Consider the following 15121-nt stretch of genomic DNA (forward strand, 5'->3'; position numbering starts at 1 on the left):
TTTTAAGAAGAGGATCCAAACTTAATGAATCCTGTCTTTATTTGGGACTTGTGGATCTCAGAACAATTTGAAACTTCAGCCTGGATATCTAATGAATTCACAGCTGAGTATCAACTGCAAACAGAGGTATGATCAAAGGTGACTTGAAGTAGGGGTTGTTAGTAAAATGTCTTGATAGCACAGGTTTAGACAACATTTTTGGGGAGAAAATCTTATAATTTCTTCTGTTGTGCATATACAGTACAAGATGTATCAATACATTTTGTGTTTTGTGCTTGCAGGATACATAGATAACAGTGTTCCAAAGCTCACTGATATTACTACATTGCAGCTCTGTAAGAACAAAACCACCTGACTTATGCCAGTTTTGGAGAGCACACTAGAACGAGACACTTCAAAACATTAGAGCTTGTCAAATATTTTGTAACTGCAACATATTTACACACCTGAGCCTTTGACTAGCTCTGTAGTAACTCCATGATCAATTATGTGGTATTTTACTATAGTCATTTAGCACAATTTGGGGAAAAAAATACAGTAAAGGCCTGTATTTTTCATACCTCCAATTAAAATATGTTAATAAAACATCAGCACATAAATAATTTCCTTTTTTATTTTAACAGGCATCCACCTGGTTTGCTTTCAAATACTAAACCCCACTTCCCTCACCTGTGTAAATACTACAGCTCAAATTTGGGAGACTGCTTACCTGTGATGAGTGAGCAAATCTGGCACATTAACAAATTAACCATATTAAATCAAAAGGGAAAAGGGCCTTAGAGCAGCAAAAGAACTCACAATGTGTTCAGGTTTTTAAGCCGCCTAAACTCTCCAGGCTGGATTTCTTTAATCCTATTAAATCTTAGGTCTCTGTAAAAGAAAGAAAGAAGAATTATGTTACAAAAAAAATAGTTGTATTTTTTCATACAAAAAACCCCAAACTAAGTACAGGTCTTTTGTGATCACCTCTGTCCATACACCATAGCTTTTGACGAAACAAAACAGTCTGACAAGGATTGGCCAAATTTAGCCTCGGCTGGCAATACAGAAGCCTGTATTTTAAGTTGAACCTGTGGTCATGAAGTGAAGCAACTTGTAGTGGGATGCACTTCACTAAATTGAAGTGTCTCTGTATTTTAAAAGCTGCTTGTAAATAATGCAGTAAAGAAAAATACTTGGAAATAAACAGATACAGAAAAACTTACATCCAATAAAACACAGTAGAAGAAGGGCCAGCTTTCTAGACTTCTAAGCTGCTTCACTCTCGTTTTGAGTAAGGAGACTTAAGTACTTGATGTCATCCTGCTTTCAAAATCTGTAAATCTAGCTGCCTGAAGCTGTTTTGTTATTTAGTTTAACTTTCTCTAAGATTTTTATCATTTTTTTTAACCATCTTCCATTTCCTGTTAGATCTACAGAGCTTAATGAGAACTTCACCAAAGAGAATTAAGCTAATTTCTCAAGCAAGGTTCTGCAGAGTGAGCAGTGCCAGGGAGCAAGGTGAGAGCAGCACAGGAAAGTGGGGAAATACCACAGCAGTGCCAGTCTTATACCTCTGTGCTGCTGAAATAAGACAGCAGCACATCTCACCTATGCCCACATCCTGTCTTCCCCTGGCTCCAAACTCAAAGAGGCAGAGATGTGGTGCTGAGGAATGTGTTTAGCCCCAGACTTGGTATAGCTAGGTCACTTTGAGTAATACAGCTACAGTAGTATAGCTTCGAATCACTGATGTTAAAGGTCTTTTCCAGCCAAAATGATTCTGTTATAATTCTGAAAGACTCTGATCACACCTACTGCACTGTCCTTCCATTAATTGCTTTAAGAAAGCAGGACATCAACATGTCATAACTTCAATCTTCACACCAAAACCAGTCCTAATTACAACATAAATATGCACTGTGCTTTAACAGGTAATACGTTATCACGAAATCTCTCTGCAGTTTGTGTTTAGTCAAAGGAAATACAGAAAAGCAGACAAAAAGTCAGCTGCTTGCTAATCCCCTATAACCTGACTGGCTGAGGATGTACATAATGGGGGGACACAGTTGCCTGAAGTCTTTTGAAAAGAGCATATGTAAGCATCATTCTTCACAAATCAGGGCTTATTCAACTTTGGAATGATGGCTCTAGAAGGACTGTTTTCTACATAAGTGGTTTAGGATGTTTATTGTAAGGAAAGGATTAGACATGTGGTTCTGCTTGCATTACAGTCCACCAAAATATCTGATCTGTGACTGAAATAAATGAGGGATGTAAACTGCTATCCCTTATTTAGATGTGTTGTTAAAATGCCTATAGACATGCAGGGCAGCCCCCTTACTCAACCCCCAGCTGGACTGATGATTTCCAGATTTAGTAGCAAAAATTGGAGATTTTTCTAGATTATCTGGAAGTTTATTGTGTTTCAAGGGAGCATTTTAACTTTAGTTACAATGATGAAAAGTGCAAAAACTAATGAATGGAATACCGAAAAGTGCCTGATTTTTCAGAAGCCTTGAAATGCCATTAGCAATATTTAGCTCCTAAAACAACATGGGACTTCTCAAGTTTTAAAGTTCCAGGGATAGACAGAATGCAGAATGTCTTTTTAGCTATAAAAGAATATGCATTCATTCATTCATCTGAAAAGCAAGCCAATTCCCTACAGTGAAGAAAAACTAATAAATATGTAACTTTTATGAATGCAATGAAGAAGCCAGTCCTCTTGAGTCAGCATCAAAATGAGCACCATTTGATGTGTCAGATCCATTCTGCAGTAGCTCACTAGGAGAACTAGGGATTAGCAACATAATTACAATAGTTTATACTATTTTAATATTGCTGCATGTAGTGCTGTTTTATCCCAACTTCTGACACTATTTCCCTTCCCATATGATGTTTCTACGACTACATAATACAACATGTTTCAAACCCTACCCATTCACTTTCATTCTGCATGAAGATATTTAAAATGGGGCACAATAAAACACAGCACCCAATTTTTCTCTGCATTTAGTATCTGTAAGTAAAATATACTGTTGCCATTATAACCTTCTATGAAACAAAGATTAATTATATATTTATTTAAAAAAAAAAATAGCACTACATTTACATTAAAATTGGAGAAAAGAAAATGTTTAACAAACTGAAAGATTACATTTTTTTGGTACATTCCTTCAAAGAAGAGTTCATTCTCCAAAAGAAGTGCCCCTTCTAAGTGTTAACTTTTTTCATTCATTTTTGAGCATGAAATCACCCAAAATAAAGAGTAAGGCAGATGACAAATGGGGTCCAAGACAGAGAACACACAACATCCTCCTTTAATTTTTTTTTGCTAAATTAATTCTACTTCATGAGGTATTTCTTGTACAGAGAAGATAAAGGTTTTTAATTCGTAACCACTACAGACTTCTCAGGAAGAAATTCTGTTGTAATTTCCTTATGCAACAGGATAATGAGACAAATGGATAAAGGAAATAGAATATATATTGCATACATTAGTTTAAGGGGTTTGATACAGGCCGTTCACATAAACAAACCAGAGAATTATGGTTCAGAGAAAATTTCTGTAAACAAAGTGTTCTACTGGGGGAAAAAGAATAAACAAAGACCAGCTGTTAAACTGAAAGGTTGTAGGAAGTAGAGTTGGGCAGCAATCTACCGTAAGGTATTAAATATTAAACGTTTAAGGTAATAAATAGGGTTTAAAATATTTTAGTTCAAGGCTGCTAGAATTAAAAACATAAACTCATGAAGTTCACAGATGTTGGCAAATTTGGAGTGGCTGCAACTATGTTGGAAGATGTTTGAGATTAGAAACAAGCCTCAAGTAACAAGTCCCTGAAAAGTGGCAATAATTACCAGAACAGCAACAGAGACAGGGAAGAATGAGACAGCCACCAGTTCTGTCATAGCCAATTAACGTTTCAGTAGGTGAAATGTTAAAAGCCTTAGTCACCACTGCCATACCACTGCAGAAAAGAAAATACTCCGTACTAAGCAAAAGCACCATTTCTCAGGCTTGAAATGTCATCATCTCCAGCTTAGGAGAACATTTCAGAGGACAAGAGAAGAGCTCAAAGTGCGAGCCTAACAGCAATTGGAGCGCAAGGAAGTATCCCCTCTGAGAGCGAATGGCAGGAATGAGGACTGTGGTAGACTGGAAAATGAGTAAGGGTAGCTCAAGGAGTCCATTTGATACAGATCTTCAGAGGCATTTTGTGTAGTAGAAATACTGTGTACTTAATCACCATGATGATGTCTCTTACCTCTTTTTTTTTCCCCCCCAGGTTAGTTCCTGCCCAGCCATGCTGCCACACGACTTTTTACTCACAAAAGCCTCTACCCTGCCCAGTTGTTTCTCTTTCACTTTTGTCTGCGTTCTTCATTTTGCTCTTACAAGCTGACAGCTCCCCAGCTGTATGTGGGGCTTGGGGCACAGTAACCTTTACTTCCACTGACAGACCACAGTGCATCAAAAGCTTGTAACAGCAGATTGAGAAGGTCCACCCCAGTTGCTGATTGTCATTCTACCCTTCCCAATATCCAAATAAAAAATGAAACAACCAATTAAAGTTACATAAACATCTATGATGGTGGCATGTAATTTCAGGGCACTGTAATAGCATTTGCCTAATATTCCAAACCTAAATGTCAATTATTCAGTTCTCCAAACAAAAATCCAGTACACCTAACTCTTAATTCATGTTGTCTCCTTTGTTATGTGTGTCACAGTAAAAATATTGCTCATTAAGATTATACCTAGACAACGCATTAATGCTTTTAGGAGACAGTATGCTACCGCTTCTTTTCCTGTAGTGAATGGTCTTAGCTTGCAGTCCTACACCTAAACATCTTCAGAAAAATCACAGAACAGTGGAGGTTGTAAGGGACCTCTGAAGATCATCTAGTCCATCCCACTGCTAAAGCAGGGTCACCTAAATCAGGTTGCACAGGAATGTGTCCATGCAGATTTGGAATCTCTCCAGAGAAGGGACTCCACAACCTCTCTGGGCAGCCTGGTCCAATGCTCAAGCACTCTCCAAGTTAAGTTTTTCTTTATATTCAAGTGAAATCTCCTGTGTTCTAGTTTGTGTCTGCTGACCCTCTGCCCGGCCTCACAAAACACTTTGCTAAGAGAGTTACCTCTTAGCTCTCAAAAATAGCCATATGTACGTACATAAGTAAAAATACCTAAGAGTCATTACAATGAAAATGAACTGTTTTCTACACAAAGCCCTAACATTTGTTTGTCAGTTTGCAAAAGCATTGCAAATGGCAATGGTTTCCACTTTTTTCTCCTTTTTGCAGCCCTCTATGCAATAACAATTTAAGTTATAAAAATACACTTCAGCCCTACAGACTTTCACTGAAACTAAGCCCATCGTTTTAAAGCATTTTATCTTGAAAAGCACAAAGAACAACAGGGCAGATTTCTAGTAAAACCCATACTCTTCAGATTATTTTCCTGGTCCCATGTCATCTTCACTGTGATAATTCATGGAATGCTACCAGCAGTGCCAGACTGCCTGGGCTAAGAACGTGCCAGAGAGCATGCTGACAATTTAGCAATTGGATGCTCCTGAGAGTCACATTCCAGCATATGGGAACAGTCAGGGTTCCACAGCACCACAAACAGCCATGAGTTAGGATACATGCCAAGCAGTACACAGCAAAGGGGTTGCACATACAGAGTAGCTTAGGAAATCATTGTGCCCCTGTACTCAGCACTTGTTAGGCCTCACCTTGAGTACTGTGTCCAGTTCTGGGATCCTCAATTTGAGAAGGACATTAAGACTCTTGAACATGTCCAGAGAAGGGCAATGAGGCTGGTGAGAGGCCCTGAGCACAAGCCCTATGAGGAGAGGCTGAGGGAGCTGGGGTTGTTTAGCCTGGAGAAAGAGGCAGCTCAGAGGAGACCTTATTGCTGTCTACAGCTACCTGAAGGGAGGTTGTCGCCAGGAGGGGGTTGGTCTCTTCTCTCAGGCAACCAGCACCAGAACAAGAGGACACAGTCTCAAACTGTGCCAGGGGAGAGTTGTTAGCCATTGGAATGGGCTGCCCAGGGATGTGTTGGAGTCACTGTCCCTGGAGGTGTTCAAGAGGGGATTGGACATGGCAGTAGGTGCGATGGGATTGGACATGGCAGTAGGTGCGAGGGGATTGGACATGGCAGTAGGTGCCATGGTTTAGTAGTCATGAGGTCTTGGGTCACAGGTTAGACTTGATGATATTTGAGGTCTTTTCCAACCTTATTGATTCTATGAAAGAGATTCCTGAAAATCTTTAAGATCTACATGTAGGGCATATAAATAAATACAATACTGCTACATTGCCTTTCCTGTGACAAAGCAAGTCAGAACTGTGCTGCAGAACCTGTGTGGACAAAAATAACGTTCCTAATAAATTCTTTATTTGAACTTACTTTATCCATTTGTCTCCACTCTTGAGACTCTTCATTCTTAATAGTAAACTATATCCAATTTAGCACTGAAAACTGGACAGGCTAGATCAATGGGCTAAGGCCAATTGTATGAGGTCCAACAAGACCAAGTGCCAGGTCTTGCACTTGTGTCACAATAACCCAAGTACGAGGCTCTCACTACAAGAAAAACATTGACATGCTGGAGTGTGTCCAGAGAAGAGTAACAAAGCTGGTGAATAGTCTGGAGAACGTCCTGCGAAAAGTGGCTGAGGGAACTAGGGTTGTTTAGATTGCAAGAAAGGAGGCTCAAGGGAGACCTTCTCACTCTCTACAGCTCCCTGAAAAGAGAGTGGACTCTTCTCCCGAGTAATAAGTGATAGGATGAAACAGCCTGAAGTTGCACCAGGGGAGGCTCCCCAAGGAGGTGGTTGAATTCCCATCCCTGGAGGTGTTTAAAAGACAGAGATGTGTTTCTGAGGGACATGGTTTAGCACCAGACTAGGTAGACTTAAGACAATGGTTGGATCTGATGATCTTGAAGGGGTTTTCCAATTAAAATGATTCCATAATTCTACTGTCTTTGGTATCTTAAATCCTGAAAGGTTCTGAAATGCTAAGTGTGGATTATAAAAATACAACCCGGTGCCCAACCCCCTGCATTAAAGGTAGAAGCATTTAAAAGATCCAGGAAAACTATGCAAAGCTAAACCTCTTCTTCTATGTGTGACTGTAAATGCTACAGTAATATCGACTTTTAAACTACCATCTGACTAATTACAGGAGGAGGGGCTTTGGTCTAGTAAGAATCAGCAGGAATTATGAAAATTTTAAAAAACCCTAAAACTTTCAAAGGGTGGATATCTCCTTGTCCTAACTTTCTGATACTGAGAGATGCAAGAAGTCTGGAAAAGATGAGTATGTGGAAAGCAGTGCCCTCTTACTCATCTTATTTATCCATAAGGCTAGCTACGAAACGCTGATTGGCCACAAGAACTGACAAAACAGAACACCAACAATTCCTTCAGCTATGTGACATATACTAAACCTGGACAAAAGCAGTAATTAATCTGATTTTCCTTTGAAAGAAAGAGGATGAGTCTTGTTAGATAAATATTATTTAATAATCTAAATTAAAGAGTACTCTCTCCATCAGTTCTTTATTTATCTCTCTTCAGATGTTTTTATAAGGTGGGAATTGTCATCACTGGATCACTTTGCCATTGGCAAATTCAGAAGAACAAAATAAGAGTAAAATGCTATTTTTTTTTTTTCTAACCATTGAAGATTAATTACTACTCAGCAGAACTAACCTATACCATAAATGCCAAAGTGCTATGTTTCTCAACACGGAACAAAAGATGTGCTGATGCCAGCAAGACAACATTGCCTATGTCTACTTTATTCTTATTCTTTTTTCATTCAAGGTCATCCCAGCAGGAAATGAAAAACAGCCATCAGCATAGTAAAAACATTCAAACAGAGCAGAGCATGAAAATTGCACAAAAGAGGTTATATAATCAAGTCTGTGCAGTAACTGGATGATGTCAATGGCACTTTAATGCTACTTTAACTACAACCTTCTGAAAAAAGAAAAAGTGTCACTTTGTTGAACAAACAAAGAGAAGGTCACCACTTTAAACAAATAAAACCAAACCCCACTTTCAGCTATAGATTACTTAAAAGAAATCCCCACTGTCAGCAGGCCACATTTTCTAGAATATCAGAGGAACCAAGGTTTTATTTTTATGTGCCTGTTTTTAAGTTCTAGCCCTGTGATTATTTCAGAAACACTATTACATCATTCTTTATTTTTGGTAAATCATTTTCTGGATTAGTTCTTCCCTAGCCTAATTACTAGATACAATGTAACATTTTTCCCAATCTACATTGAGAGTTTTATTATCTGTACAGGACCACTAAGCACATAAAATAAAGCCACTGCATTTCTAAATAAGAAATTAAAACACAATTCTCACATTGTGAGTGTCACAGTCAATAGTATATAGTACACCATCATTTTATTAACAAAAGTAAACGCTAGTATGACAAAAATATTGAGATCTGTAGAACAGGATGCAAAACACTTGGCAATACTCATCTTAATCACTAAACCATGCTTACCAAAACATAAAAAATTAAATCTGGATGACCTATCAACTATCTAATTAAAATAATACCTAGTTCACACAAATATGTAAATTTGTTGAAGGGACTTCCAAGTTTATAAATCTTAAAAAATGTATTTATCAGGTGCAGCTCTGGTGAATGGAAAGCTTACAATGCAGCCTTTTCCAAGAGCTAAGGATTTGTTTTAACTAACAATTGTTTTGCCATTAGAGTTGAGAGGAAAACATTTAAATGTGAACTCAATGCAAAGCATGACAGTATTGTCTTACTAAGTCTGTAGATCCCTCTGATGCCTTTGACACCATTTTTTCCAACCAGCTATGCAGTGCCATTAACAGGATTCAAATGGGATTTGCTGGTTCAATGTTTTAGGCATCTAGGATTAATTGTCAAGAATTATACATGGAAATTTTACTCTGCAATGAGCGTGGCTCGCTCTTTCATCCACCTTCAGAAATCTTCTAAAATCCATCCACTATAGGAATACAGTATTTTGAAGTGATTAAGTTTTATTTTATAATTGCTTTTAATTCTCATGCTATCTTAAAATAAAGTGTATATATATATATATAAAGAGAGAGAGAGATAGATAGATAGAGACATAGATATCCAACACCACTCCAAACCAGAACCAAGATCCACTCCCAAAAATCCTTCTTTTAACAGTATAGGTAGAATCCCAAGAGATTTAGTGCTATTTCTGCAGTCTGACCCAATAACAAGAAAAGGTGAAAACTACCTTTACACGTCTCAGGGGAGGTCTGTTTCTAAAAGCAAGCAATGAAAAGGTTGTTGACAGTACAGTCATATGATTGTTTATGGATTATTTTTGACAGAAAGATCCTTTGGAAAGGGTTCCTTTCTTGTCCTTCATTTGTACCATGCCAAATAAAGTAAGACACATAAGATATGCACAAATATATGATGGTTAAGCCCTTAGACTGAGCAAATCTCTTTTTTGTTTCCCTCTCAACACCATTTGTTTCAACTACACTTTTCAGCAACAACAATAAACCAAAACAAAACAGCCACAAACAAACAACACACAAACAAACAAACAAAAGTTCCTCCTCTCTAGTAGTCTAAAGAAGACCCCCAAAAGGGAAGCTGACTAGCTTATGGCATACCATACACCACTGAAATGTAGTAAAAGTTTTGCTTCATTTTATAGTTAATAGTTGTGTGAGTAACTGCTGTGAAAACCCCCAGAGAAATGCTGCTTTTACACTGCAGTCATAAATCAGTCTTTTTTCTCACTGTGTCTACCATTTTGCAAAATAGGTAATGTTCTGGAACTTCTCTGTCTCACAGGGATGCTTAAGTCTAAACTCTATATCCATTAAATACTGATATTCTCGGAGGAACAAACTGAAAGCCAGAAAGAAACATTATCATCCCCCTGACATCCCACACAGGACAAAGCCCACAACAGCAGAGCAGTTCCCATTCTAAGGCAATTAATTGCTGCCCAAGCAGAATCATCCCTTTGAGAAAATAAAAACTGTGATTCAAAAAAGAAAACTTTAATAACTTGCTTATCATCCTAGTAGTTGACTATATTTTCTACTAAAAATGGGATGGTCCCACCCTGTTCCCAGCTTAAGTGTGTTTATCTTCAGTTTCCGCTGAAGTACGTAGTGATAAGTAAGGAGTAGCATTGACCATTTTTCTTAAAACAGGCCCAAAGGAGTTAAGCACTGAAGTTCATACCTTAATTTTTTTGGTAGTTTGTAAAACACCTCCCAAAATGTTAAAAATTCAAATATGAGTGGGCAGAAAAGTACACTCAGAGTTCTTTGTAATTTTTTGACTTTATTCTATCAGGAAAATGCATGCAGGTTCAATGCAAGCAAGTAAGCATCAATATTCATCAGAGAAAATACACACTGATACAGAAGAATCACCTGCATTTTACAACAGTGCCAGAGGCCAACTTGCTTCTTAAGCCTCCTTCTAGCTCCAACACTTCAGCCCCTCTTCTTCATCAGCAGTCTCCCCAACAGTACATTTAGAGGCTTTTCTTTCCTCAGGGCAGAAAACCTCATTCACACTGTGCATCCGAGCTTGCAGTGTATTTATTATACCAATAAATAACATCCAGCATCTACAATGCCAATGACCTAAGTAAGAATGCCCGTTTTGTCTCCTTCAGTTTAAAAACGAGTCTTGCAGTACAAGATCAACACCAAGCCAAAGGATGTGGAAAACTGAAGGAATTACTGCATCTAAAAATAACATCTAAATTTGACTCAAATGCCTTTATTCATTGCAAATCTATGCGTCACTTTTCCCCCTCTAATAGGCTGATCTTATCGGAACGTATTTCCAGCTGCTCTGCGCTTCCCAGTTATTTCCAATACAGAGACTGTCTTACTACATCCAAAGAGACTCAAAGGCGGTGTTAGAATTGATCCGGGTATTTGTTCTTATAGAACGCCAAGCACATTTTGCTATTAACATGGAAAGCACTACTCTCCCACATGAAGAAACACAAGCAGAAGTGCAGGTTCTCTATCATTTGGCTGCAGACAAGCTTCCTGGCTTCAGACAAAGCCAGGGCTCTTCCTTCTAACTTTATGGAAAATCCCAGGTCACCCCACTGAAAGGACTGAAGCTCTTGAAATCCTGTTTTATACTTCCTGAGGTTAACAACTGGCTGCCAGAGCAGATAAATTAGCTATTTTCTTGCTCTGCCTCCATCTCCTCCATCTCCTGGCAAAGCAAACTCAGAACAAGCGCTGGGAGTGATGGGGCTGCGTTAGAACTCCTCCAGTATTTATCTCCTCATTCCTCATCAGTGCAGACAGCCTCAGCAGAGCCATCTGTGAGTTCTTGTCTCCTGGGAGAAGAGAAGCTTTTTTCTGCCTACAACTAGCAATGGAAATGGCTACTAGAAAAAGACATTCAACTTTAAAATACTCAACTGATGACTTTAAGTAGAGGGAATCTCAGGGGGAAATAGTATAAATAGTAACCTCCAAAAAAAAAAAAGAATTTTACTACCTGTAGTCAAAATTTTTAAATTTCTTAGCTTCAATAACCAGATATATCTACTAATTACTTTTCAGCTTTGAATAATAGATTGTTGGAATGTTTCTTCTACCCAGAAATATATATTTACATGTCTTGGAAATGTGTAACTACTAGTACTCTGCTTGACTAAGAACATTGCCATAACACTTTCCCACACACGGTATGCACCAAATTCTGAAAATTAATCTTCTTGGACCCACAGCTAAATTATTATTGCTCCAGGACTGGTCAGAAGTATAAACACACCCTCTGACCCAGAGGCATACAAATGCCAATTTATGGCTGGGATTCCCGTAAATACTTAAGACATACTTAAGTAGAATTAAAGAGGCTGAGGAGTGCAAGCCACAAATTGAGCACTTAATTCTTAAGTGCATAAACCTCTATGAGTAAAGCTTCCTCAGGCATCAGATGTTAGACTACTACAGTACTGTGATGACTGAAATCTCTCCTGAGAGATTATACGCTTGACTCTGGTCTCTGGAGGGAAAACTTCTTCCCAAGTTCAAACTGTAAGGCTAAAGATAAGGCCAAGCTGAATAGATATTTTATTTCACATTCAACAAAATTTTGTTACTACACAGTTAAAAAGAACAGACTTATGGAATGAAAGAGACACTAAGAGAAAATAAATCAAATTTTAAAGGTATTCACCAATTTTTTTAAAAATCCTGATGCTGTTGGAAATTTCTTAAATGTGGGCTCAGATCTCAAAAAGATTTTTCACTTATAAGTGTCTACCACAATGTTCAATTTGCTCCAAAATTCAAAGTTTAAAAAAATAAAACTAATTATTTCCACTCTAGTCATCATATTGTTTCAAAAGCTTTTGCTTGTTTATTCTGTCCAGCAGACTGGCTCCTGAAAAATAAATTAAATATTCCTTCAGAGAAATAAGCATATTTTCAAAGCAAAGTCAACCTGCAAAAGCCAGTAAGTAAATGATAGATATTTTAACATTTAAGAATCCTATAAATGCAAATTCTACTTTAGTTAGGCTGTATTTACTAGTATAGACCAATAGTGAGATACATGTTTTGCTGATCTTCAGGAAAATAGTTCAGGAAAGTAGCTAATGGCTGAAAAAAAAAACAACAACCAAAACAAAACACCAACAACCAACCAGAATACAAATTCTGTCGTAAACATCTGACAAGCAAGACAGGTACATGCTCCGTGCTAATGCTACTGCAAAACAATTCCTCATGGATATCTGCAGAAAATAGGTATAGGAGAAGTAATGAAAAATTGTTACCTGAAGCATCTGAGTTGCATGGATATTACTAGTTCCATATATATTTTGGGAATTCAAAATTATACCAACACTGAAAAGACAAAACTAATTTGAATTCAACTTGATATTGTTGAATGGTAAGTACCAAACCACAACTAGTTCTTATTCTGGCTTTAATGAACAAGGGATGATAAACACATGCCATAGAGTTATGGAACTGACCTACATAACACACCTGGGTGGGAGGGCTGTACACAAATTATTTACCTACCTCTTATCTCTGTTCTGTAAGTGTTGGTCACTGAAAAATGGAAAACTTCTCCTGTATTATCTAAAGTCTTTGGCATACCACAGATTTCTTCAAAAGATAGTTGTCTTATATCCATTGATGGACAGAACTCTTTTATACAGATATGACTGCTCTAAGGATTGACACTGAATGCTGGTTAATATTCTTTTATTATAAAACTTGCTTTCTGCCACTTAAAATTACTTTGCCAAACTGTTCAGTTGGAAATCTCAATGAACACTGTGTCCCAGCATATTTTTACAGTTTAGACAGTATTTCTTCTGTTTCCACTACTTTTATGCAATTCTTCACACACAAGATGTATCCTAAATGTATAAGGAAAGAACACAAAGCCAACACATTACAAAACTTCTCAGAAAATACTCACATCATAATGGGAAGATCAGATTTTCTGATTAAGTTTTCAAAACTGTCATTCACTGAATCAATAAAGATGGTTTTGGCATGTATTCAAATTTTAGAAATTTCTTGTGACCTAGCTTATCCAGAAGAAGAAGAAGAGCATGAGTTTTGAAAATTACTTTAAGTACAGGAGATGTTTCTATACTAAGAAAGGTCTTTACAGCCCTTTAATCATTTCCTGGTAGCAATTAATTTACACTCCTGGCAGCTACACCTCCAATCCTCATGCAAAGCATGCTTCATGCACACAAAGTGAACATTTTAATTGACTGACTTTAGCTGATTCTACCCCCTGCATAGGTGTTATTACACTTACTTAAGCTTTGCCCAGACCAATAAAATTAAATCAGAAAGTTAATGACTTGAATTTGACCAGAGCAAACCACTGACTCACAGACTCAAATTGCTCTCACTGGCTCTTGCAGCCCTGAGCAGCTCTGCAGCTCTTCCTGTCCTAGGAAAGTCTGTCCTTCTCTGGTACTTTAAAAACAACTGCCTGGACCTTTTTTTATTGGAGACTGGGAATGCTACCTACTCAATTCAAGGATCTGAATGTCATGATTCTGTTGATGGCTTTTTAAAAATACCTTTAAATACTCCCACCTCTCAGATTTCTCAAAGTTTACAAAAATGCCAGTAAACCAAACTTTGTCCTATCTAAATTAGTTACTAACCCGAAGAGTGACAAAATAGTCCTTAAAATGCATCCTGCTTTGACAGGCAGGTTCCCAGCAGCAAATCACAGTGCATTTTTGGTATAGGTATGTCATACTATCTCACTGGTGCTCCAGCTTTTTGCACTATCTTGGCAGATAATGCAACGTGGCATGCATGTGTATTTATTCTGAGTTCTGAATGGCTTCCTAGAGTTATCTGTGCATCAGACCACACTCTGCCCCACACATGTTCCAACATCCTCATCCACCACTAAAATATTATAAGCCTTTAATTTCGATACACTTTAAAGATCTGAATATTGGTGACAGATTTCATCTGATCATCATGAAAATTATCAGATTATTATGGCAAATCGATTATCATGAATTTTATCTGATTATCATGACAATCAGTCATTAAATAGAAGCCATAATGAAATATCAAAGTGAGATTTTTATATCAAAGTAAAACCATGTAAAACCAAAATATTTACCATGTGTAGACATGGTGGACCTTAGAGGCTACAAGCCTCAGAATTCAACTCTTTTGAGAAGGCTGCACTGAATTTCATGCAGCCCCAGCTCTGCTGCACACTGACAGAAGATAACTCCAAGCAAGCATTGACTTGCTTATTCTGTAGTTTTAATCTTATGAAGGTAGTGGGCAGCCATATGACTAATAAAAGGCTATTAAATCCATCAGTCTGGCTAACACAATGCAAGGAACTTGACACTCAGCATCCTGCATAGCAAAAGCAGTCATTAGTTAAGGTAACACTATGTACCAACTCTCATTCTTTTCCTTTTTTAATTCAGCCAGGCAATAAGCAGACGGTTGTAATAAGTGATTTAAGGGGAAAGAATGCTGAAAGAAAATGTTTCTCAAAGATTTGGGGAGTGGCATCTGGAAAGAGAATAAAAGATGTGAAAGCCTGAACAACAAGAGAGCACCA

General features: G+C 37.7%; 1 protein-coding gene across 3 annotated transcripts in view; it reads right to left on the bottom strand.

Moving 5' to 3' along the window:
* PXDN (peroxidasin) overlaps positions 1-15121 on the bottom strand; it is an 84397-nt gene that overhangs the window by 59694 nt on the left and 9582 nt on the right. For all 3 annotated transcript variants that reach the window (XM_009902101.2, XM_054179991.1, XM_054179992.1), the window contains exon 2: positions 799-870. In XM_009902101.2, the coding sequence (XP_009900403.2) occupies positions 799-870 (72 nt within the window). The remainder of the gene's footprint in view (positions 1-798; positions 871-15121) is intronic.

Source organism: Dryobates pubescens, chromosome 3 (genome assembly GCF_014839835.1).
Source record: "Dryobates pubescens isolate bDryPub1 chromosome 3, bDryPub1.pri, whole genome shotgun sequence".
NCBI classification, from domain to species: domain Eukaryota; kingdom Metazoa; phylum Chordata; class Aves; order Piciformes; family Picidae; genus Dryobates; species Dryobates pubescens.